Source organism: Gouania willdenowi, chromosome 5 (genome assembly GCF_900634775.1).
Source record: "Gouania willdenowi chromosome 5, fGouWil2.1, whole genome shotgun sequence".
NCBI lineage: Eukaryota > Metazoa > Chordata > Actinopteri > Blenniiformes > Gobiesocidae > Gouania > Gouania willdenowi.
This window is the reverse complement of record NC_041048.1, coordinates 27,672,609-27,694,560: the sequence shown is the minus strand read 5'-3', so window position 1 is coordinate 27,694,560 and position 21,952 is coordinate 27,672,609. Positions and strand designations below refer to the sequence as shown.

General features: G+C 44.2%; 2 protein-coding genes across 8 annotated transcripts in view; one reads left to right on the top strand and one right to left on the bottom strand.

Moving 5' to 3' along the window:
* The window catches only part of pusl1 (pseudouridine synthase like 1), a 34,312-nt gene extending 15,002 nt beyond the window's left edge, over nucleotides 1-19,310 (bottom strand). Inside the window, 5 exon segments of the mRNA XM_028446967.1 lie at nucleotides 4,057-4,244; nucleotides 18,722-18,788; nucleotides 18,864-18,898; nucleotides 18,900-18,942; nucleotides 19,279-19,310. Of these exon segments, the coding sequence (XP_028302768.1) occupies nucleotides 4,057-4,244; nucleotides 18,722-18,788; nucleotides 18,864-18,898; nucleotides 18,900-18,942; nucleotides 19,279-19,310 (365 nt within the window).
* A 1,164-nt stretch (nucleotides 19,311-20,474) lies between these two features.
* The window catches only part of LOC114462956 (arf-GAP with coiled-coil, ANK repeat and PH domain-containing protein 3-like), a 65,289-nt gene continuing 63,811 nt past the window's right edge, over nucleotides 20,475-21,952 (top strand). For 4 of the 7 annotated variants that reach the window (XM_028446097.1, XM_028446095.1, XM_028446096.1 and 1 more), the window contains exon 1: nucleotides 20,475-20,767. In XM_028446097.1, the coding sequence (XP_028301898.1) occupies nucleotides 20,721-20,767 (47 nt within the window). In that variant the 5' untranslated portion in view covers nucleotides 20,475-20,720. The remainder of the gene's footprint in view (nucleotides 20,768-21,952) is intronic. The other 3 variants (XR_003674045.1, XM_028446100.1, XM_028446098.1) reach the window with 1 other exon arrangement.

Sequence of the window (21,952 nt, the reverse complement as noted above, 5' to 3'; positions counted from 1 at the left end):
CTCTGTGCTTTGGGTGAACACGTTTGTTCCAACGCTCACACTTTGCAGCCAGTGTATTCATGCATGTGTCTGGTGTGTGCTAAAAACTCTACCGGATCACAAAGGGTAGCTGCAGCCGCATTAAAGAATAAAGGAGTTCCAGTAAGATTTCATTCACATTTCACACGTAATAATGTCCCTGTGTCTGTGTTTGTGTGTGTAACCAGAAGAACTGGGTTTTATTTTCTGGGGAGGGAATAGGGTGTGACACTTAGCAGAGGAAACCCTTGTATCTGCCTAAAGATGCTGCTCCAACGTGAAGTGACGACTTTCTTCTGCTCCAAAACCACACACACACAAACACACTTAAAAAATTAATCAGCAGCGCAGAAAGCATGGCCTCGCACATTTGGGAACTAGGTCATTGTTTAGCATGGCATCATCCTGCTGTTCAGCAGTTTTCCCGAATAACGTGGCCAGTATTACAGTTGAACACTATAACAAACGGAACATACCTGGGGAGCACACCCACTCATACCAACATATTCTCTCACACAAAAACAGGGATGGTTTACAAAAAGCACATCAGATCTAATCCATTTCACGTACTTGGTCGATTTGCTCCAGACCTTGTAAAATGTCTTTTTCAATTCTGAGGGACGAGGATATCTTCTCCATCACATACATTTCTTGGATGATTTCTATCCATTCTTCAATGGTGAGAGGATCTGCTTTTAACCATTTCCTGGAGATGGCTTTATTGCTGGCTGCCAACAGTACCACCAGCAGATTTTTATCCTTCATGCTCCATGTATCAAACAAACATCCCAAATACATGTTCACACATTCAAATGGAATGTTCACATTCAGCACATTGGTGATGTGTTTGTAAATCTCTGTCCAAAAAGGTCTTATTACCTGACATTCCCAAAATATGGGAATGGATTTTTTTTTTCTCATTTTGTCTCTCATAGTTGAGGTATACCTATGATGGAAATTACAGGCCTCTCTCATCTTTTTAAGTTGGAGTACTTGCAGAATTGGATTCTGACTAAATACTTTTTTGCCCCACTATAAGATCATTTCTAAACGTTTAAGACAGGGGTGTCCAATTCCGGTCCTCGAGGGCCACTATCCAGCATGTTTTAGATGTTTCCCTCTTCCAACACACCTGATTCAAATGATTAGGATCGTTATCAGGCTTCTGCAGAGCTGGATGAGGAGTTGATCATTTGAATCAGATGTGTTGGAAGAGGGAAACATCTAAAACATGCTGGATAGTGGCCCTCGAGGACCGGAATTGGACACCCCTGGTTTAAGACATGGTGCATCTTTATAAATTGTTAAAGTGTGTAGAAAAATCACTTGATAGAACAATAAAAAAAATTATATGTTAAGGTCACATTTATTCAGATAGCCGATTGCTGTGATGTGTCCTTGACTTCCGCGTAATAATTCCAGCAAGTTCATTAGGATAACATGTTAGTTATATTTATTCAGACAACCGTTTTTTAGGAAATGTACTTTGATCTCCTGACATGTTTCGACTGTCAACTGCCAGTCTTCTTCAGAAGCGTCTACATCTTCAAAGCCAAAACTCCTAAGCTTCAAAGCCACCACAAAGTTTGAGAAAATTAGATCAATAAATAATTAAATAAATGGCAGAACATTGATTTGATTCATGTCTGCATTTCACATATTTTTGACATTAATGGCATCAAAGTTTTAAGAGGATATTTGCAATTTTAATCTAAAACACAAAGACGAATCTGTCTCTAGCTGTAAGTACACAACCAAACTTTATTTTATCATCACATTTATGATGAGCCAGAGGTGCTACACCATTGTGAGGGGATTAAACAGACAGGAGAGTAAATATAAAGAAGGAAAAGCTCTCTAAGCCATAGATTAATATGTAGAGTAAGTCTCTACATTGTACACTGAGTGAATGGTGAGACGTGTGTAGGAAGGGCATATCATTCAATATCAACCAGAGTGTCTCTGCAGCATTTCCCACATATGCAATTAGTAAGCTACTTTATTAAGAGACAAGGCCTGTATGAGTGAAGGTCAGATATAATTACTCACCGAGTGTACACACAGAAACTATGCTCTGCCATTTACTACTTTTGTGTAGTTGCTGAAACCTTAAGATTTCTTAATCTTTGAAACAGCAGTGCTGCTCACCAAGCACCATATGGCCCATATTTGTAGTTTTTGTAAGCATTTCTGTTTATGAAATAAAAAATAAAAAAGACTTAAGAGGGTCAGGAAATGCATTATTAAATTCCCAGGGATACGTTTGGAAAAAACGATTAAACATTTTGAAGATAAAAGGGTCAAAAACAACATTTAGGAACATGCATTCATCTTCCTGGATTGAAACTTTTTGTGTGCCTGAGTGTGTGTGTGTGTGTGTGTGTGTGTGTGTGTGTGTGTGTGTGTGTGTGTGTGTGTGTGTGTGTGTGTGTGTGTGTGTGTAGTAACGGATGCTATAGACCCAAAAGCAGAGCAGGGATAATCCTTTCTAACCTTCTCTCGGCAGGTTGGAGGATTAGCGGATGCTGGGAGCTTGGGAGCTTCGTCTCCACACTATGTGTGCCTCACTCTGTTTTACACACTTCATTTTCAGTCTGTGGACAATTGTCCACTTTGGTGCTTAATCTTTCACTATTTGTACCATAGCTGTCTCTTTCTTTGTCTCTCCTTAGCCCGCTGCACTCCCTTGCTAAAGGCCAAGGCTGGATCAAAAACAAATGATTGCTGCAATCCAAACCAAAGCAGTCTTTAACTGACGCACTCAAGTGTATTCAAGGGATTATATGAGTGAGATGTGGAAAAACCCAATGAGGATGATTTCCGCATAAAAGAAGCCCAAACCTATATCAAACTTTAGCTTCCTTTAAAATCCCTGGAGGTGAACTTGTAGATCAGGTAAAAAAAACAAAAGCATGATTGAATCTGTTTGTAGGAGCCCTTCTACCAGATACACATGTACTTCTCTAAACCAGTGACATTCTATTTACTGGGGAAGGTCTCTTTAGATTAACTTTAGATAGATATGTCCAGTAGGGATGTAACGATTCACTCAACTCCCGATACGATTCGATTCACGATACTGGGTTCACGATACGATTCTCTCACGATTTATTTTACAAAATGGGACTGTATATAAATGACTGAAAAATATTCCTTTATTTTTTTTGGGAAAATTCTTTTGTCAAAAGAATCCCTTGATAAAATATTCAAAACAATGCAATTTAACAAAAAATAAATCTTAAATGAAATAAATAAAGGAATAATACAAATGAAGAAGAAGCTTATTATTTAAATTCTGGTTCTATAGTAAACATTACAAAACTGCATAATAGTTCTTTTTCTTTTTAAAAGTGCAACTGAAAATGTATTTTGTGCCTTAACAATTGGACTTTAAAAAAAAAAAAAGTCATTTTACTGTATTTAGGTCAGATATTTGTTTGAACCAGCAGAGGGCGCTGGTAACCCAGTGGTCGGTTGGCATGCAGATATTTTGCAGTGAAGAAGAGATGCCATGCTAGCAGACAGAGCTAATAGAAAACCGTGACTTTTACAGTTATTCACGTAATATTATAGATATTCTTTCGGTGCTAAAGGGGTAAGGAATCATTTATGAACATGTTTAAGAGTAGAAGATTGCCAGAAAGAAAGTATTAGCAGATTTCACTCGCCGCCAACACTCCTGGGTAGCGCCCTCTGCTGGTTAAAAAAAGTACTGCGATTCAATTTTCACAGAATCGATGTGAATCGTTATACCTATGAATCAATTTTTAACTGCCCTACGATTAATTGTTACATCCCTAATGTCCAGTCTACATTTATTATGTCTATCTCTCTTCCTGACTCATGAGCTCTAAAACAAAACCAACAATAAAGAAGCCATTTGTGAACAATTGTAATGTTCTCAAATGAAATTGAGGGAAAGACCAGAAAGTACAAATTCCTTGTAACATATGGTAACTCTCTCAAGTAAAATAATGAAGCAGGTTTAGACATATACATGATTTTTCCTGTGTCACATTTAATTTGATCCATTCTCACCTGATTTGCTCGGTCTTGAGGTGAAAGTTGAGAGCCTGAACGAGAACGTCCTCTGTGAACGGCGGCTTGTCTGCTTTGCGTTGGAAATCAAAGTGAGCAGAGTTAGAGAGTGCATGGACCCCCGTGTCTGTTCGGCTGGAGATGGACAGATTTACTGGATTGACAGGCCTGAGTCTGTGAATCGCCTCCTGCACAAAAACAGGAAATTCTTTGGTCCATATCTGAAGAATCTTGCCTCAAAAAGTCACCAATTTAAAAAACTTTTACATGAAATCTCCTGTCTGCAAAAAAAAACCTGAATATGAACCAATGCAAGCTAGTGGCAAAAAAGCATGTTTTATTCAGGCATCGTGTAGAAAACCTTTGCTGTGTTGAGGTCTGCTTCCCTCTTATAAGTATGTGGCAGTTTAAAGTTGCAAAGGAAAAACCAACTTCCACTAAATACTTTGGGTTTTAATCAAAGATATGTACATGTATGTAACTTTAAATAACTCCAAACATGAATACTTTGTGCTTTTATATACAAATGGTTTTGTTTGTCCAACTTGCAATACCTTCATAATAAACTTGGAAGTTCAATCAATCAATCAAATCAAATTTATTGTTCCATGTGATCTGTTTGCAATTTCTGCATTGTAATTGATAGTCAGTAATTTTCACGTCAGAATAGGAGCATGTTGAAGACCGAGTCTTATTATACATGCCCCTTTTTGTTCAGTAAAAGAATGTCCAAGTAGATGGTCGCCAATCAATTCTGAGAGATTTTTTTTTACATTATAACAGGCACAACATCACCAAATCAATTGTTTGTAACAGGCCCGGCCTATGCCCACGGGGCCCGGCCGGGCCTAGCCCGAAAGGACGACATGGGCCCGCCCTCTTGTGGACCCACCATCCGCAGAGGGATCCGTAGGGGTCGGGTGCAGAGAGGATTGGGTGGCGGTCGAGGGGGGTTGCCTCGGCGGCCCGGTCCGCGTCCACAGCTTCTGGCTGTTGGGACATGGAACGTCACCTCGCTGGGTGGGAAGGAGCTTGAGCGGGAGGTTCAGAGGTACCGGCTAGATATAGTCGGGCTCACCTCCACGCACAGCTTGGGCTCTGGATCCCAACTCCTGGAGAGAGGCTGGACGCTCCACTTCTCTGGCGTTGCCCGCGGGGAGAGGCGGCGGGCTAGGGTGGGCTTGCTTATTGCCCCCCAGCTCAGCCGCCACGTGTTGGAGTTTACCCCAGTGAACGAGAGGGTCGCGTCCCTACGCCTTCGGGTTGGGGACAGGTCTCTCACCGTTGTTTCGGCCTACGGGCCCAACATCGGTGCAGAGTACCCGGCCTTCTTAGAGTCCCTAGGAAGGGTACTAGACGGTGTCCCGACTGGGGACTCCATTGTTCTACTGGGGGACTTCAATGCCCACGTGGGCTGCGACAGTGAGACCTGGACAGGGGTGATTGGGAAGAACGGCCTCCCCGATCTAAACCCGAGTGGTGTTTTGTTATTGGACTTCTGTGCTAGTTACAGTTTGTCCATAACGAACACCATGTTCGAGCACAAGGGTGTCCATAAGTGCATGTGGCACCAGGACACTCTAGGCCGGAGGTCGATGATCGACTTTGTAGTTGCATCACCTGATCTCCGGCCGCGTGTCTCGGACACTCGGGTGAAGAGAGGGGCTGAGCTGTCAACCAATCACCACCTGGTGGTGAGCTGGATCCGCTGGCGGGGAGGAAGCCGGTCAGACCTGGCAGGCCCAAACGTGTGGTGAGGGTCTGTTGGGAACGTCTGGTGGATCCCTCCGTCAGTGGGGTCATCAACTCCCACCTCCGGATGAGCTTCTCCCAGATCTCGAAGGAGGTGGGAGACATGGAGTCCGAGTGGACCATGTTCTCCTCCTCCATTGTCGATCCGGCCACTCGCAGCTGTGGCCGTAAAGTCTCTGGTGCCTGTCGCGGCGGCAATCCCCGAACCCGGTGGTGGCGCCCGGAAGTAAGGGATGCTGTCAAGCTAAAGAAGGAGACCTACCTGGCCTTTTTGGCGGGTAGGACTCCGGAGGCAGCCGAGAGGTACCGGCAGGCCAAGCGTGCTGCAGCCTGCACAGTCGCAGAGGCAAAAACTCGGGTCTGGGAGGAGTTCAGAGAAGCCATGGAGGAGGACTATCGGTCGGCCTCGAAGAGATTCTGGCAAACCGTTAGGGCGCCTCAGGAGGGGGAAGCAGTGCTTCACCAACACTGTTTACAGTGCAGGGGGGGGGGCTGCTGACCTCAACTGGGGATGTTGTCGGGCGGTGGAAGGAGTACTTCGAGGGTCTCCTCAATCCCACTGTCACGTTTTCCGATGAGGAAGCAGAGGCTGGGGACTCAGAGGCGGACTCGCCCATCACCCGGGCTGAAGTCACCGAGGTGGTTGAAAAGCTCCTCGGGGGCAGGGCTCCGGGGGTGGATGAGATTCGTCCTGAGTACCTTAAGTCTCTGGATGTTGTAGGACTGTCTTGGTTGACACGTCTCTGCAACATCGCGTGGCAGTTGGGGACAGTGCCTCTGGATTGGCAGACCGGGGTGGTGGTCCCTCTCTTTAAGAAGGGGGATCGGAGGGTGTGCTCCAACTACGGAGGGATCACACTCCTCATCAAGGTCTACTCCAGGGTGCTGGAGAGGAGGATCCGGCTGATTGTCGAACCTCGGATTCCCGGTCGCGGCACACTGGACCAGCTCTATACCCTTCATCGGGTGCTCGAGGGTTTGTGGGAGTTCGCCCAACCAGTCCACATGGGCTTTGTGGATCTGGAGAAGGCTTCGACCGTGTCCCTCGTGGTGCCCTGTGGGGGGTGCTGCGGGAGTATGGGGTCCGGGGCCCTTTGCTAACGGCTGTCCGTTTCCTGTATGACCGCAGCAGGAGCCTGGTTCGCATTGCCGGCAGTAAGTCAGACCTGTTCCCAGTGCATGTTGGTCTCCGCCAGGGCTGCCCTTTGTCACCGGTTCTGTTCATTACTTTTATTGACAGAATTTCTAGGTGCAGCCAGGGACCGGAGGGGGTCCGATTTGGGAACCTCAGGATATCATCTCTGCTGTTTGCAGATGATGTTGTTCTGTTGGCTTCCTCAAATCAGGACCTTCAGCGTGCACTGGGGCGGTTTGCAGCCGAGTGTGAAGCGGCCGGGATGAGGATCAGCAGCTCTAAATCTGAGGCCATGGTTCTCCACCGGAAAAAGGTGGCTTCCCCTCTCTGGGTCGGTGGAGAGTCCTTGCCTCAAGTGGAGGAGTTCAAGTATCTCGGGGTCTTGTTCACGAGTGAGGGTAGGATGGAGCGTGAGATCGATAGACGGATCGGTGCGGCGTCAGCAGTGATGCGGTCGCTGTATCGGACTGTTGTGGTGAAGAGGAAGCTGAGTCGGGGGGCAAAGCTCTCAATTTACCGATCGATCTACGTTCCTATCCTCACCTATGGTCATGAAATTTGGGTAATGACCGAAAGGACATGATCGCGGATACAGGTGGCCCAAATGAGTTCCCTTCGCAGGGTGGCTGGGCGCACCCTTCGAGATAGGGTGAGAACCTCAGTCACCCGGGAGGAGCTCGGAGTAGAGTCGCTGCTCCTTCACGTCGAAAGGAGCCAGCTGAGGTGGCTCGGGCATCTGTTTCAGATGCCTCCTGGTCGCCTCCCTCGGGGGGTGTTTCAGGCATGTCCTATTGGGAAGAAGCCTTGTGGAAGGCCCAGGACACGTTAGAGGGACTATGTCTCTGAGCTGGCCTGGTGTCGCCTCGGGGTCCCCCCAGAACAGCTGGAGGAGGTGTGCGTGGATCGGGAGGTCTGGGCATCTCTGCTGAGACTGCTGCCTCCGCGACCCGGCCCCGGATAAAGCGGAAGAAGATGGATGGATGGAATTGTTTGTAACAAAAAAAACAAAAAAAGAGAGAGAGAAAAAAAAAAACAAAAAACAGAAAAACAATTTTGTTTGTTACAGATGTCAATAGTTTAATGTATATTTGATTTACAGATGACTGTCATTTTCAATCAACAACATTTTATAAATGTGTTTAATTTGAACAATAGTGTGACAAGTTTTTAAATTGTCATCCAATTGAATTCCACAACCTGATCCCAGTGACAACAAAACCTCTCTGTTTGAGTGAAGTGCGAGCAAATGGTACACAAAAGTTTCCTTTCCTCCTGCTGTTTACATCTGTGATTAATATAAATTTATTATAAATGTGCTCTGGAACTAATTTGTTTTTGATTTTCCACATGGCCAAGACAATTTTTAACTGAAAAAAATCTGCAAATTTCAAAATATTACCTTCAATGAAAAGTTCATTTGTGTGGTGTCTTGGACCTTTGTGATTTATAATTCTTATGGCTTTCTTTTGGAGCAGGAAAACTTTGTCAGTAAAACTTTTGCATGCATTACCCCAGATCTCAATACAGTATGTGAAATATGGGGCAATTAGAGATGTATAAATTGTAAACAATGCTCTTTCATCAAAAGTATACTTTACTTTATGTAATATGCCAATACATTTACTTATTTTTTTTCTTTATGTATTCAATGTGACTCTTCCAATTCATTTTATCATCTAGCATGACTCCGAAAATTTTTATTTTTGAAACATTTTCAATAGCTGTATCGCCAATGGTAATCTTCTGATCTCCATGGTGTTTTGTCCCCCAAAAATCATACTTTTTGTTTTTTTCCAATTTAGATCATTCCTGTCAAACCATGTTTTTAAATATGTCATTTCAGTTCCCATATCACGAATTAATGTTTCTGGATCAGATACAGTTTTGTACACGGTAGTGTCATCTGCAAATAAAAGAAAATCTATGTTTTTGCTGATCTCATTAATATCATTAAGAAATAAAATGAAAAGTTTTGGCCCAATTACTGAACCTTGTGGAATTCCTGATATACTGTAATTGCTTTACACTCAGATTTCTGATTGTTTATTTGAACATATTGTTGTCTGTTGTTTAGATAGCTTTCCAACCATTTATACACCTGCCCTCTTATACCATAATTATTTAGTTTTGCCAACAATAATTTATGATTTACAGTATCAAATGATTTCTGTAAATAATCATTCCTAACCCATCACAGTCCACTGAAGACTTATTTTTACATTTTTGTACAACAGTGAAAATCTCACATTCTGTGATTTTGTAAGGTACAGTGATCGTAGAATTCTACTCCCTCCACTTTCAGAACTGTCATTTATGATTGTTTGGCTGGGTTTGGGGTCAGGATCAGGGTTATGTTTGTCTGAACTGTTTGCAATGTTGGCTCCCACATTCACAAAGAGGGAATTAAATTAATTAGCTATATCAACTTCATTATTTATTTGTTTGCCATTGTGCATAAAATATTCTGGTAACTTCTTTGATTGGGCATTTGGTCTTATTACCTTATTTAGAATTTTCCAGGTTTCTTTTAAATTGTTCTTATTGTCTTCCAATTTATTTTTGTAATGTCTTTTTCTGCCCATCTCAATATGCTTGTTAACTTATCTTTAAAAGTTTTGTATTGAGTGTCAAGAATTTGGGTTCTGGATTTCATGTAGTCTCTGTACATTTTCTTTTTCTTTTGACATGACCATTGTAGCCCAGGGGTTATCCATGGCTTTTTTCAAACGTATTATTCTTTTTACACAATTTTAGTGGGCAATTTTTATTATAGAGATTTACAAAAGTGTTTACAAATTCATTGTAAGACTTATTTACATCTGGCACATACACCTTTCCCCAATCTTGGCTACAGATCATTTCTAAATGAGTTTATTTCCTCTTATTTCCTTTTAGTCTACAAACTATGAAAATGGGCAAGTGATCAGTCACTGAGATCTGTGACTAATAAACCGCTATGAAGGATAATATCGATATCATTAAAAAAGATATTGTCAATTAACGTTGCAGTAATGCATGACACTGGTGGGCTGGGTTATAGCTGGAAACAAGCATCTACTGTGCATTTCGTTCAAGAAATCATTGATCGTTGTAAGATTGTGTGGATTTATAAAATCGATATTAAAATCCCCAAATAACAGCATTGTTTTGTTTGATGAGTTACAATCAATTAATTCAGTAAACTTCTCTTTAAATCAATGCTACACCGCCAGCTCTTTTCCCTGGTCGATCAACGTGAAACAATTTATAACCATTCAAACCTACATCCGCACCCTTTTCTATATTTAACCAGATCTCAGAAAAAGCGATGACATTAAACTGATATTTCAACGTATTCAAATATTCATCAATTTTATTTACGTTTGCATATAAACTTCTGCAATTAAAATGTATCAAAGAAAAATTACAGCGAGTTCCCATTTTTAAATTAAATTCTTCCTCGCTATAATAGTTACAAGAAAACGAACTTAAATCAAACATTCTATTCTAGATCAAGGTCTGCTTCAAAATTATGTATTTTTAAAGAATAATTGTCATTTGATCCCAGCATTGGGCTTCTCGATTGTTCAGTCATCATCAATCATCAACTCAATTGTCTCAAATAATCTTGCGGTGTAGCATAAACCAAAGCCAACGGAAAGTTTGTGATGCGAGAGATGAAAAAGTTGATTGTTACCTTATGCGCACCGCGTGCGTCGTTCTTGGATTTTAATCTACTTATCGAGTATTTCCAATGAAATTCTTGCGTCCCAGCAAAGCTTTCACAGCATCCATCGTCTCGGTCTCAGGTGTCCTCTTCCTGCAGGAACCGGTTGTCTGCCAGCTCGTTGCGTGAAGCATTGCGTCCAAATCTGGAACCTCCGCTGGTAAATCCATTGAAATACCAAATTCACGCAGGCCTTCCGCGGCGGCTGTCAGGTCATCAAACACTTTAATTTTACCATCCTCACAGAATATTTTCAGTCTGGCTGGAAACAAGATGTGATGCCGTATTTTCCTTTCTCGTAGTACTTTACGCACGTCTCTGTACTTCCCGCGTTCCTTAAAGACTGATGGAGTGAAGTCTTCATCAAAGTAGATTCTTGATTTGTCCAGCTGGACGATTTTTTTGGTCCATGCAGACCTAAGCACATTTTGTTTTGTGACATGACTCTGGAAACACACCACTATTGAACGGGAATGAGGATTCTGTCCTTGCTTTGGCGCAGGTGTTCTATGCGCATGCTCAATGTGGAGCTCAGTGTTGACATCCAGTTTCTCCCTCGTCAGTTTCGCCACAAATTCAATCATGTTATTTCCCTCACTTCTCTCTGGCACTGAATAAATCCTTATGTTATTTCTTCTTGAGCGACTTTCCAAATCCTCGCATTTTTCTTTCAACCGCTTTTGCACATGCAACATGTGAGGCATCACGAACGTGACGTTCCTCTCATTATCCTCGCAGTCGGAAACCCTTTGCTCAACAGTTTCCATTCTTTCCTTGATGTCCCCAAGGTCAGCTCTCAGATCACTCGTTTCTTTTTTCAGTGTCCCGAAGTTTTCGGATGTTTCAGTGCGAAAAGCTCTCAGTCGGTGCCTTCCTCCTCATGTTCATTCAACTCTTTGATGGTTTCTGGATCATTTCGGTTTTTGTTTCTGGTCTTTGCCATGGATCCTTAATGTACCAAGGTTCTCAAGTGATAATATTGAAAAAAAAAAACAACTTTGTTTGCAGAATAATGCTTTCAAGTAGCAAAGCTCAGGTAGCAGAGCTCTTACAAGCCGTGCACCCTGGCGGCCATCATCCTGGCTTCCCATTTTATAAATCAGTGTTGTAGAAAACTTATTTTTTGCATCTGATGACTTAAGCGCTTTTTTGCGCGCCTACAGTTACGCACTTCTCTCCAACGCGTATTCTCCGGTCCAGGCTGCTGACACGGCCACCGCGCGTAAGGTACACAAAAAGCACGTTTGTGTGAATGAAGGCGGGCTGAAGGAAAGGAGGCGGTGATGTCATTTTTTTTGGGCTGTCTAGAAATCATGGAACATGGAGTTTTCCCAACACTTATAAATGTCATTGAACTCTGTGAAAATGATAAACGTTCACTTTTAATTTGAAACGCCTTCATTGATAAACAATGTAACAGGTTGATTTAAACACATTATTGCAGTGTGACTGAGGATCAGGCGCATTTTGTCCGAGTGACAGTTAAAATCTCTCTCCTTGATCATCATCATCATTATTGTAAAGCGTGACCGAGTTAGATGTGCTAGAAATGAGGAAATAACCCGGCCGCAGAGCGTCCTGCTTTATTACAGAGGGATGTTTGCAGTGAAACAGAACTATTGGCTTCCATAATACGCAGTTTTAAATAATAGTAGTTTAAAAAGCGACCTCAGCTGAGCCTCATTAAAATATGTGTGGAAACAGTTTCTGGTCCATCCTCATCTGCATATAACAGCTTGTTTCACTCTGTAGGGGATCAAACTGTGACTTTATGTTGGACATAGTATGAAAATAGTTGAATCACTGTGAACAATGTGGACAGAAGTCTGTGTCTGTCAGAGTTTTAATTAATCACGCAGCAGCAGCTGAGTGATCACAGCTTTGACTTTGGAGTCAGCTAATTTAGCTGTTTCAAACACTCACCGGAGCTGCTACATCACTTTCTTCTCTCGACTACTTATTACAGGAATAGTCCATTCAAGGTGATAGTCCACTGTTTTGTCCAACCGCTGCGTTGCATTGGGTCAAAAACACATCAGATCATCTCAAAGGCGATACTAGGTGGTATAACAAATACTAAAAATGGAACTGATGGTAACTGCTCCCTGGGTTCTTCACCATGGCTTCCCACTGCTCCTCAAGGAGGGGTTAAATGCTCGGGGGGGCCGGGGCCGCCTCCCGGTGGAGAGTGTTGTATCGTGGCGCCGGGTGGGCCTGTGCTGGCCCTGGTGCGGGCATGGGCCTCCCCCCCGCTCGGCCGCTCCCCTTGGTGGCGGGGTGGCGTTGCTCCGGGCCGGCGGGCGGCGGGGGGCGCCCCCGGGGGCGCCGGGGGGATGTTGTTGGTGCCTGCTGTGCCGGGGGTGGGGGGTGTCGCCGTGCTCCGCGGGGCCGGCGCGGTCTGGGGGTGCCGTGGGGGGGGGTCTCCGGCTGTGCTGTTCCGGGCCCGCAGTGCCACTTGCCCGTCTGCGCCATCTACCCCTCTCGCGTGGGCCCGCCACGCGGACGGGCCCGGCCCACACTGGACCGGCCTCCTACATGTTCACTTCACCCCACTCCCAGCTGGTCTGGCTCACTCACAAAATGCACCACACACCAATACCCAACCCTTGGGGGCCTGGATGGTGGGGCTGGGGGTGGAGGGGGCCGCCACCTGTGTTACTATGTAGTGGCGTGGGGGCGGCCCTCCCACCTCTAGTTGCCCTACTAATCCCTCCAATTTTAATCGCATCTCAACATGTCACCCCCCGGAGGGTGTATCATCTTTTACACCCTCCGGCCTATTACACCACATACACATAAATCCACAGAGGCTGGAGGGGGAGCACCGCTCCCCTCCATCCCCCTTCTTTTAATTACACCCCATACATTCACCAAACACACACATTCACACAGGGGATCGGGAAGTGCCTCTCCATTGGGGAATGGAGAGGCACCATAACAGGGTGGTGGGTTGGTACACATATTTGGGCCTCTCCGGTGGGGGCCTGGCCCCTCTGTTGGTGGCTGGGCCACTGCATAGAGCAAAAGCACATCAAGATGGTGCGGTCGGGCGTGGAGGTGGGTCTCGGGGGGGCTTTGCCGGGGTCTCTCCTTGCGGGGTCTTTCCGGGCTGTGTCGGCCGGGTGGGGCGCGGGGGTGCCTCTCCCCCTGGGTGTGGCTTGGTGCTTGCTTTGTCTCCTGGTGGCCCTTGGGGGCGGGGCCCCGCGGTGTGCGGGGCCCGGGGCGGCCTGCCTCGCCGGTTGGGGGGTGGGTTGCTGGGGGGGTGTTGGTGTCCTCGCCGGGGTGGGGCGGGGTTGCTTGGCGCCTCGGGGTGATGCTGTTTACTGGGGGCGGCGCTAGCTGTTTCCGGTGGTGGAGGTTTGCTGTCGGCCGCCTGGTGGGTCTATCCTGCCGTTTGCGGACTGGTGGGTGGGTCCGGGGCATCTTTGGCTGGGGGCTGCTGTCCCGCACTTGATGTGTGCCGTTGGGGTGCCTCCGTCCCCGCGGTGGGGATCGCCGGTTGCTCGCGGGCCGGCGGGGGGCGCTGCTCCGTGGCTGGCGCTGTCCGGGGGGCGGCGGGCCCTGGGCTGCTGGCCGTGGGCTGTCCGGGGCTGTGCGGTCCTGCTGGGCCGTGGCCGGGTCCCGGGCGGGAGGTGGGGGAATGCGTCCCGGGGGGCTTGGCCCGGGGGCTTGCCCTTGGGGGGTCCTGGTCCCGGGGGGTGCTCCTGGGGCCCGGGGTGCTTGGCCTGCTGGCCGGGCCGGTCCTGGCGGGGGTCTTTCGGGGCGGGTGGCGCGTGCCGCGCCCTTGCGTACCTACTGGTACGGCCCCTGCTTGGGCAGTGCCCCGTGAGGTAGGGTGTAGGGGGCCGGAATAGGGGGCCACATCCCGGCGGGGCGGTCTGGCTTGGCCCTTGGAGGGGGCCCTGGCTTTAAAAAAAAAAAAGAACTGAAGCTCGTGGCGCGGGCGGCATCAGTGAAGGGTGATCTGGGGCGCCGTGGGGGCTAGGTTGGGGTGCCTGGGGGCCGGGGGGGAGACTCCCAGCGGCCCCCTGGTGCCTTATGCGGCTTGGGGTGTGGTCGTCCTCCCTGGGCGGGCTGCTCCTGGTGCTGCATCCGTTCCGGGTCCTTCTGGCCTGGGGTCGGGCCCCTGCTGGCTCTGGGCTCGCCGGCGGGTGCCACTGGCTGCCTGTTCGGCGCGGGTTCTGGTCGTCCTGCTGGGTGTGGGCTTCGGCTCCTCCGCTGGGGCCTCGGGCAGGGAGTTCTCTGGGCCCTCCCTCGGGGGTTAGGCGCGGGGGTGGGGTGGGGGGGTCGATGGGGTGGGGGGTCTGGGGGTTGGGGTGGGATCGGTGGCGTGGTGCGCTGGGTCCTTGGCTCCTTGGGGCTTTCTCGGGTGTGTATGGGGGGGCGATGGCTGCCTCTCGGCTTGGGATCTTGGGGGCGTTCGGGGGACTGCTTGGCCGTGGGGTGGTCGCCGGGGGCCCTTAGGCTGCCTGCTCTTTCTGCTGGCCTGACTGCTTCTTCGGGCCCGGGGGCGGCTCTTGGGTTTTGCAGTGGCGGTACTTGGAAATACATTTTGTCATGGATGCACTGGCCTTGGGCTGTGGATAACACTTCATACTGGGCTCAACCTTAGACACGTTGTTCCCAAATACCTGTTTTTATGGAATTTCCACTCACCTCTTAGCTCTGTTCACAGCCACCACCATTATTCCTAAACCACACACTGGTCACCAAACTGGCTTGACAACACAACAATAAACCACAATATACACAACCACAATTTCACATCGCATCACTTAAAACTATTCCTCACCCATTCCATATCCTATCTTGTATCCCTCTTCCCTGCTAACTTCCCCCCCCCCCCCCCCACCCCTCACCTTTGTGTAACACTTCCCCCCCTTTTTTACATCCTCCCTTTAATAAAGTATTTCTTACCCCTTCCCTAGGGAGGGCTGGTGACGGTCACAATTATGCAATGAAATAAATAAATTTATTTAATTGCAATAATAAAATATGCATTGCTGTCAAAAGATTGCACTTCTTGTAGTGTTAACCTTCGAAAGCATGTGCAGACAAGGTAAAAAAAAAAAAAAAAGAAAAAAAAAAAAAAAAAAAAAAAAAAAAAAAAAAAAAAAAAAACAAAAAAAAAGGAGGGGTTAAATGCAGAGGACACATTTTGTGTATGTAGCGTTACATATATGACAAAAATATATAATGTATATTCTATATTAAACCAAAGTTTTGTTTTAGTTGTGAGGCAGTTTGAGAGGGAGGAGCTCACATTCTTATTGGGTAGGAGGAGCCAGGATAGTCAGGAGGAGGAGTTTCCGCTAGGTGACGTCAAGCAGCGAGAAAAATCGAACTAGCCCGCTTGGAGTTGACTTTTTACAAAATGTGGAATAACAAGGGAGGGAGGAAACAGAACTTTTTCAACTTTGACCCTCTGAATGAGGCTAAAGGGATGTACAGTATATGACAGTAGCCAAAACCATTATAAAGTGAATTTTTCTGAATAATGCCCTTTAAGGGATTTTTTCGGAATTAACAGGAATAAACAGGTAATTTGTTAAATTGAAGGTTAGTGCTTTACAGGGACGTTAAATATAGTTGGAAAAACATATTTAAGAATCATCCTGACTTAAATAACCAGATTTCCACTAAGTATACTTGAGAATATCTCTGCTAATACTGCAGGGGTATTGAAGCCACGCCCCCTACCTAATCCTAACCGTATTTCCAAGTAAGGGGTCAGGCAGATGGATAATATTTTACTCAAAAATTTAATTTTTTTGGTGAAAGAATTGTTTGTTCAATCAAATAAAAATAAATAAATGTTTGTGCTTGAAGAGCAGTTGTTGGTATCAACAATTAATCCCCTCCGGGGTGTCAGGGATCTTTTTGTGTATTTTTGTATCTTTTTTAGTGTAGTTTTGTGCATTTCTGTTGTTATTTTGTGTATAAATATTTAGTTTTGTGTATTTTAAGTCATTTTCATATGTTTGTTGTTGTTTGGTGTATTTTTCTGTAATGTATGTATTTTGGACGCCCTCGACTAACAGAGAAAGTTTGTCACATCAGTGCCATCACTGGATAAGTTTTTGTACAGCCCTGATAATAATAAATATGTTGATGTTGACAGGGATATAATATTACTAGTGAAAGTAATGTTGTAATGATATTAATGGTAATAATTGCAATAACAAAATAATATAATAATGCACTAAAGACAAAATTAATAATAAACAATATTAAATTATTATAAGGTAATATAATGATAATATAGCAATACTAATTATACAATGAGAACACCAGTAACTATAATAAAATATATATTAATAATGAAAAAAAATATAATGGTAACTTTAATACAATAGTAGTACAATTATACAATAACAGTAACAAAATAATATAATGAAAATCCAGTAACTATAATACAATAAAAACAATAACGACATAAAATAATAAGGTAATAGCAATAATAATAATAATAGGACAATTTTTTTGTGTTTTATTTTACTCATTTAGTATATTTTTATTATAAATAAATAAATAAAAACCGTTTGTTTGTGCTCCGTGAATTGTTTGAGACGCTGATAACCAAACTCCATAGACATTGTAGCGCCAATCAGAAAAACAACAAAACTGCGCAAAACAAAACGTAAAACTCCAAACTACATGAGTGAGAAAGTAAATTAAAGAATTATGTTCAATTCGGCTGTCTTTTTAAAAAAAACTAAAATCATGTTTTACCTTCGAAACGAGTGGTCAGAGCTTAACTTCCATGCACGGCACCACACAGAATCTGCAGTTTTCCAGATGGAGAATTGAACGGGTTGAGTTCAATACTGACTCTAATGAAACAGCGCGTTATTGAGCAACAGCTATATGGTTTAAACAATGGGAAACGTGTCTGCAAAAGACTCATCAGTGGCTGACGGTTTCAAATGATCTTTTCAGAGAGCTCCCGTGTTTGAGACGCCTAATGATGGCACAGGAGGAAGTGGAGGAGGAATGACCCCACATTTTGTAGTGAAATAGATATAGATGGTGCGTTAGCGCCCCCTCACACCCTGAGGTCAAAAGCTGAATAGGTTTCATTTAGGGGCCGTCCAGAAGTGAAATCAAATTAAAATAAACATTTTGAAAAGACCAAATTACTCCAAAATAACAGATCCACACACTCGGGGTATTTGGAACCCGTCGACCGAGTTTCAGGTCGAACTCGCAACGCATCAGGGAGATATTTGCTCCACACACACACACACACACACACACGCACACACCTTGCTTTTATAGGTAGATGTTGCAATAAATAAATCAGATGCAAGTTAAATGTAACACTTTTTAATGCCATTTTATTTTTAATGCCCAAATACTATATTTTAATGCCACAAATGCAGAAAAAAGTCAGTGCACATTTCATTTAACATTTGAGCAGCAGCCGCAGCAAACTTTTGACCCCTCCATGCACCTGGATTGAGTGAGGATGAAAGGAGGAGGGGTGGGAAAAACGCTTTGTGTGTGGGGCAGACCTGTCAAGTTTTGGATTTGAAAATATTTTTAATATTTTAATATTTTTCTGGTGCCTGCTACAAGCTGTCCCACCACCCCAACCAATAGACACTTGTCAACCACTCACTAAATACAATTAGGTGATTAGAATCTGGTAGGCCGACCTTTGTTGGCATTGAAATGCTGTGAACAGTCTTACTAAGGTTGGGCGATATGGACCAAAACTCATATCTCAATATTTTTTCCTCAAAATGGTTGATATACGATACAAATCTTGATCATTTTATTTCAAATGAAGTCTGACCAGAAGACAATTCTGGGTTACATTTTGCTGATGTAAATACCACCACAAATTAGGATATTTTAAATAAATGTTTTGGAATTCATGTTCTGGGGGGGGGGGGGGGGGGGGGGGGTGGAGTTAGGTTTGAATATCGTGGGCTTGTAACCCCCCCCGTATTTACGCCTATGGTTCAGATAAATCATTTAACTACAGAATAAGTTATTAGTGTAATATTAGGTGGGTAATTAATTACACATAACATTCATAGCTTGAAGCTACTTTGGATCAACCTTACCTCCAGGTGGTCCTGGACCCCCCTCTTTCCCTGCAGATGTTGTGTGTGGGGCACCTTCACTGCGCCCCTGTAGAGACAAGGTCAAATACCACATTAATGTTTCATACTAGAATAAATTAACTTCCCCTGCTAGGACACATACCTGTATTTAGTCCCAATGTACTGGAAAAAGATGAGGGTAACGTGCTAATGTGTTCATGTTCTCGTCATTAATCACATTTCTCCAGTTTTACAAAGATCAGGAGATAGACTGTGACTTTATACTTGGCTGCAAAAGCTTAAAAGCCTCGTTTTAATCTAATTTAGAAGAGGAAAAAAAGTAGTCTAAGGTCGATTTTACAGAGGTCTGCAGTCGTCCTCACGTGTGTGCGGGTAAACGGAATGACGTCAATGTCCTTCTCTATAGTCTCTGGAAATTCTACAGGGACTACAGTCACGTCTCCTAAATGTTCACAGTGTTTACCCTAACTTGTGTTTTTTCTACTGATTGTCAAATTTAAATGCATATTAATTAGGTTAACTACAACAAAAACCCATATATCTAATGGAGTATTTACAAAATGAATACGGGATCCAGTCTCTCTATCATGTCGCATTAATATAACGTAAGGGGTGCGTGAAGGAGGTGTGTCCGATTTGTAGTGCACAGTCCACATAACAACCAACATCTACATACACGTTAGTGACAACAGATGCTCTGTGTATAGTGAAGATAAATCAGCAGCAGGTGCAGAAAAGACGGAAAACATACCAGAGGAAGACAGAAATTAAAAGACGATCAAAAGCCAGTGTACCCTTTTTGACAATACAAAAACAAAATGGACTATTGTGAGAAAGCACTGTGTCGTCACGATATAATCAAGTTAAAGTCAAGTTATAAACTGAAATATCTTATTTTTAAATGCAGAAGACAAACATAGAGACAAATACATTCCATCCCATTGAAAAATTGGACATTCCAATCAACATAACAGTGGGAGTACACCAAGCAGAACCTAAAGAAATCCAATAGAGCACAGACATAACATGCAAGGTCACAGGTGCATTAACTGGGAATCGAATATATAACTGTGCCACCTCCCAGGTTAGGGTAATCCACTATACTACAAAGCATCATAAAGATCTTTCAATTTATTTAAAAATAAAACAATGCAAAACAGAGGGTATAATCTCCTAATTGATAGATTTCAAACAAAAAAAATGAAAGAAATGAAATACATGGTGGGTTTAACAAACAGCGTGAAGAATGATATGAATTTCAGTGGAAAGAATAATCTTAATATGCAAGTCAAAATCTAAGTCATAATCACAAAATACTATAATCCATAATTATGACTTACATTTCTATTGATTTATTTAATATCGTTTAACTTTTCCTAGTTTTTTAATATATATATATATATATATAGATATATATATATATATATATATCTATATATATAATATATACTATATTATTTTCCCCCACTGGCGCGAATAGCTTCCATAATGTTTTTTTTTTCCTCATAATGTTTTATTTAGACCTAAATAACACTGTATTATCATTAGTCACGTGAACTTATTTCCAGTGATTTGAAAATCGTGTCTCACGTGCTACAAAGGTTGAATTTATGTGAAATATTCGTTCGTGGGCCCAGCTGTTTTCCCATGATTCCGTCTGTTTGTGCGGCTGTGTTGGGTAATGTGGTGTCTGCTGTTTGCTCTTCTCCCACACAGAGTCTCTGCGCTGCAGCCGCGCCTCTCTCCCTCTCTCTCTCTCTCTCTCCCTCTCTCTCTGCTCCGGCGTGTTGAGCAGCAGTGGTAGTTGTAGTTGTGGTGGTAGAGGTGGTAGTGGTCGTAAAGCCTCCGCTGCTCCTTGTTTGCTGCCGGGAGAGGCCGACAGACAGACAGACCATCAGCGGACACCAGTCACTACTACACCCGCATAGACCGAGCGACACCCCACCGCGGGCAATGACACTGGCAGACTAAAGGGGGACTAACACGAGAAAAACGCCAAATGACGGTGGACTTTGAAGAATGTATAAAGGATTCACCCCGATTCAGGTAAGGCTGCTCCCACCGGCTCATCACAGCGGTGCGCAAAATGTCACACCTTTTTTTTCTGATCATGGTTTGTGGAGACAGCGACCAAACACCGTAGATGCATCAACAGGGTGCGCGTCTGCGCGTGTGTGTTAGATGATGAATAAATGATAGATGATCCATGTGTTTTACAGCGGAGCATCAATTTGTTTTGTTTTTTCAGGAATTTGCATTTCCATGATTTTTCGTATTTTAGATCGCTAGTTTATCAGATTTGTGCATATGTCCTGCAGATGACTGATGTGAGGTGGTTTAATCTCTTTAAGATGGGGTGTATAGGCTTTTACCATGCAATGCGGAGGGGAACCCTCAATGCCAGCCACAGTGAGAATCCATTTTATGCCATTGTTAGCATCATCACAGATTTACTACTCAGATTTTTGACAAACATTAATTTACTGTGTCATTATAACGGAATACTAAATGATCTTCTGTTTGCCAGTGCAGCATGACATCGTGTGTGTGTGTGTGTGTGTGTGTGTGTGTGTGTGTGTGTTGTGTGTGTGTGTGTGTGTGTGTGTGTGTGTGTGTGTGTGTGTGTGTGTGTGTGGTGTGTGTGTCAGAAGCAGTGGTATTTGGCTGTGTACAGGTGCAGCAGAGGAACACTCTCTGCAGGATAATGAAGCTCACATCCTGGGCATTGGTCCAGCTATTGAGCCCCTTAACACGCCCAATGGAGGGTTGTATCTTTACCCAGTCCACGTGCCAGTCTGGCTGGACTCGAGACAGTGGAGGGCGAAGGCTGTAAAGTGGACGAAAGTCAAACGACAGTATTTAGTGAGGCGTCTTCTGGTCTTACCAGCATGGTTGCACATCCACTTGGACTGCACGTGTGTGTCTGTTACTTTCAGTTGTCAGTTATCAGTTGTTCACTTTCTATCCTATACGTTTTTTAACCAATGTATTGATAAATATGAGGAATAATCATAATCAATTAACCAAACAGGCATGTCATCTGCTAATGGTACTATGTTGGCTGAGGGACAGGAAGTGACAGCCAGGAGACACAATATTGGTCATTTCTGTTTTTCACTTCTAAATGAATGATCTTTGTCCCTGGATTATTCCTCTATTGGCTTAAATCGGTGTTTCTCAAATGGGGGTACGCGATCGCAATGGCACTACAAGGGGTTCTTGAGAGAGTGG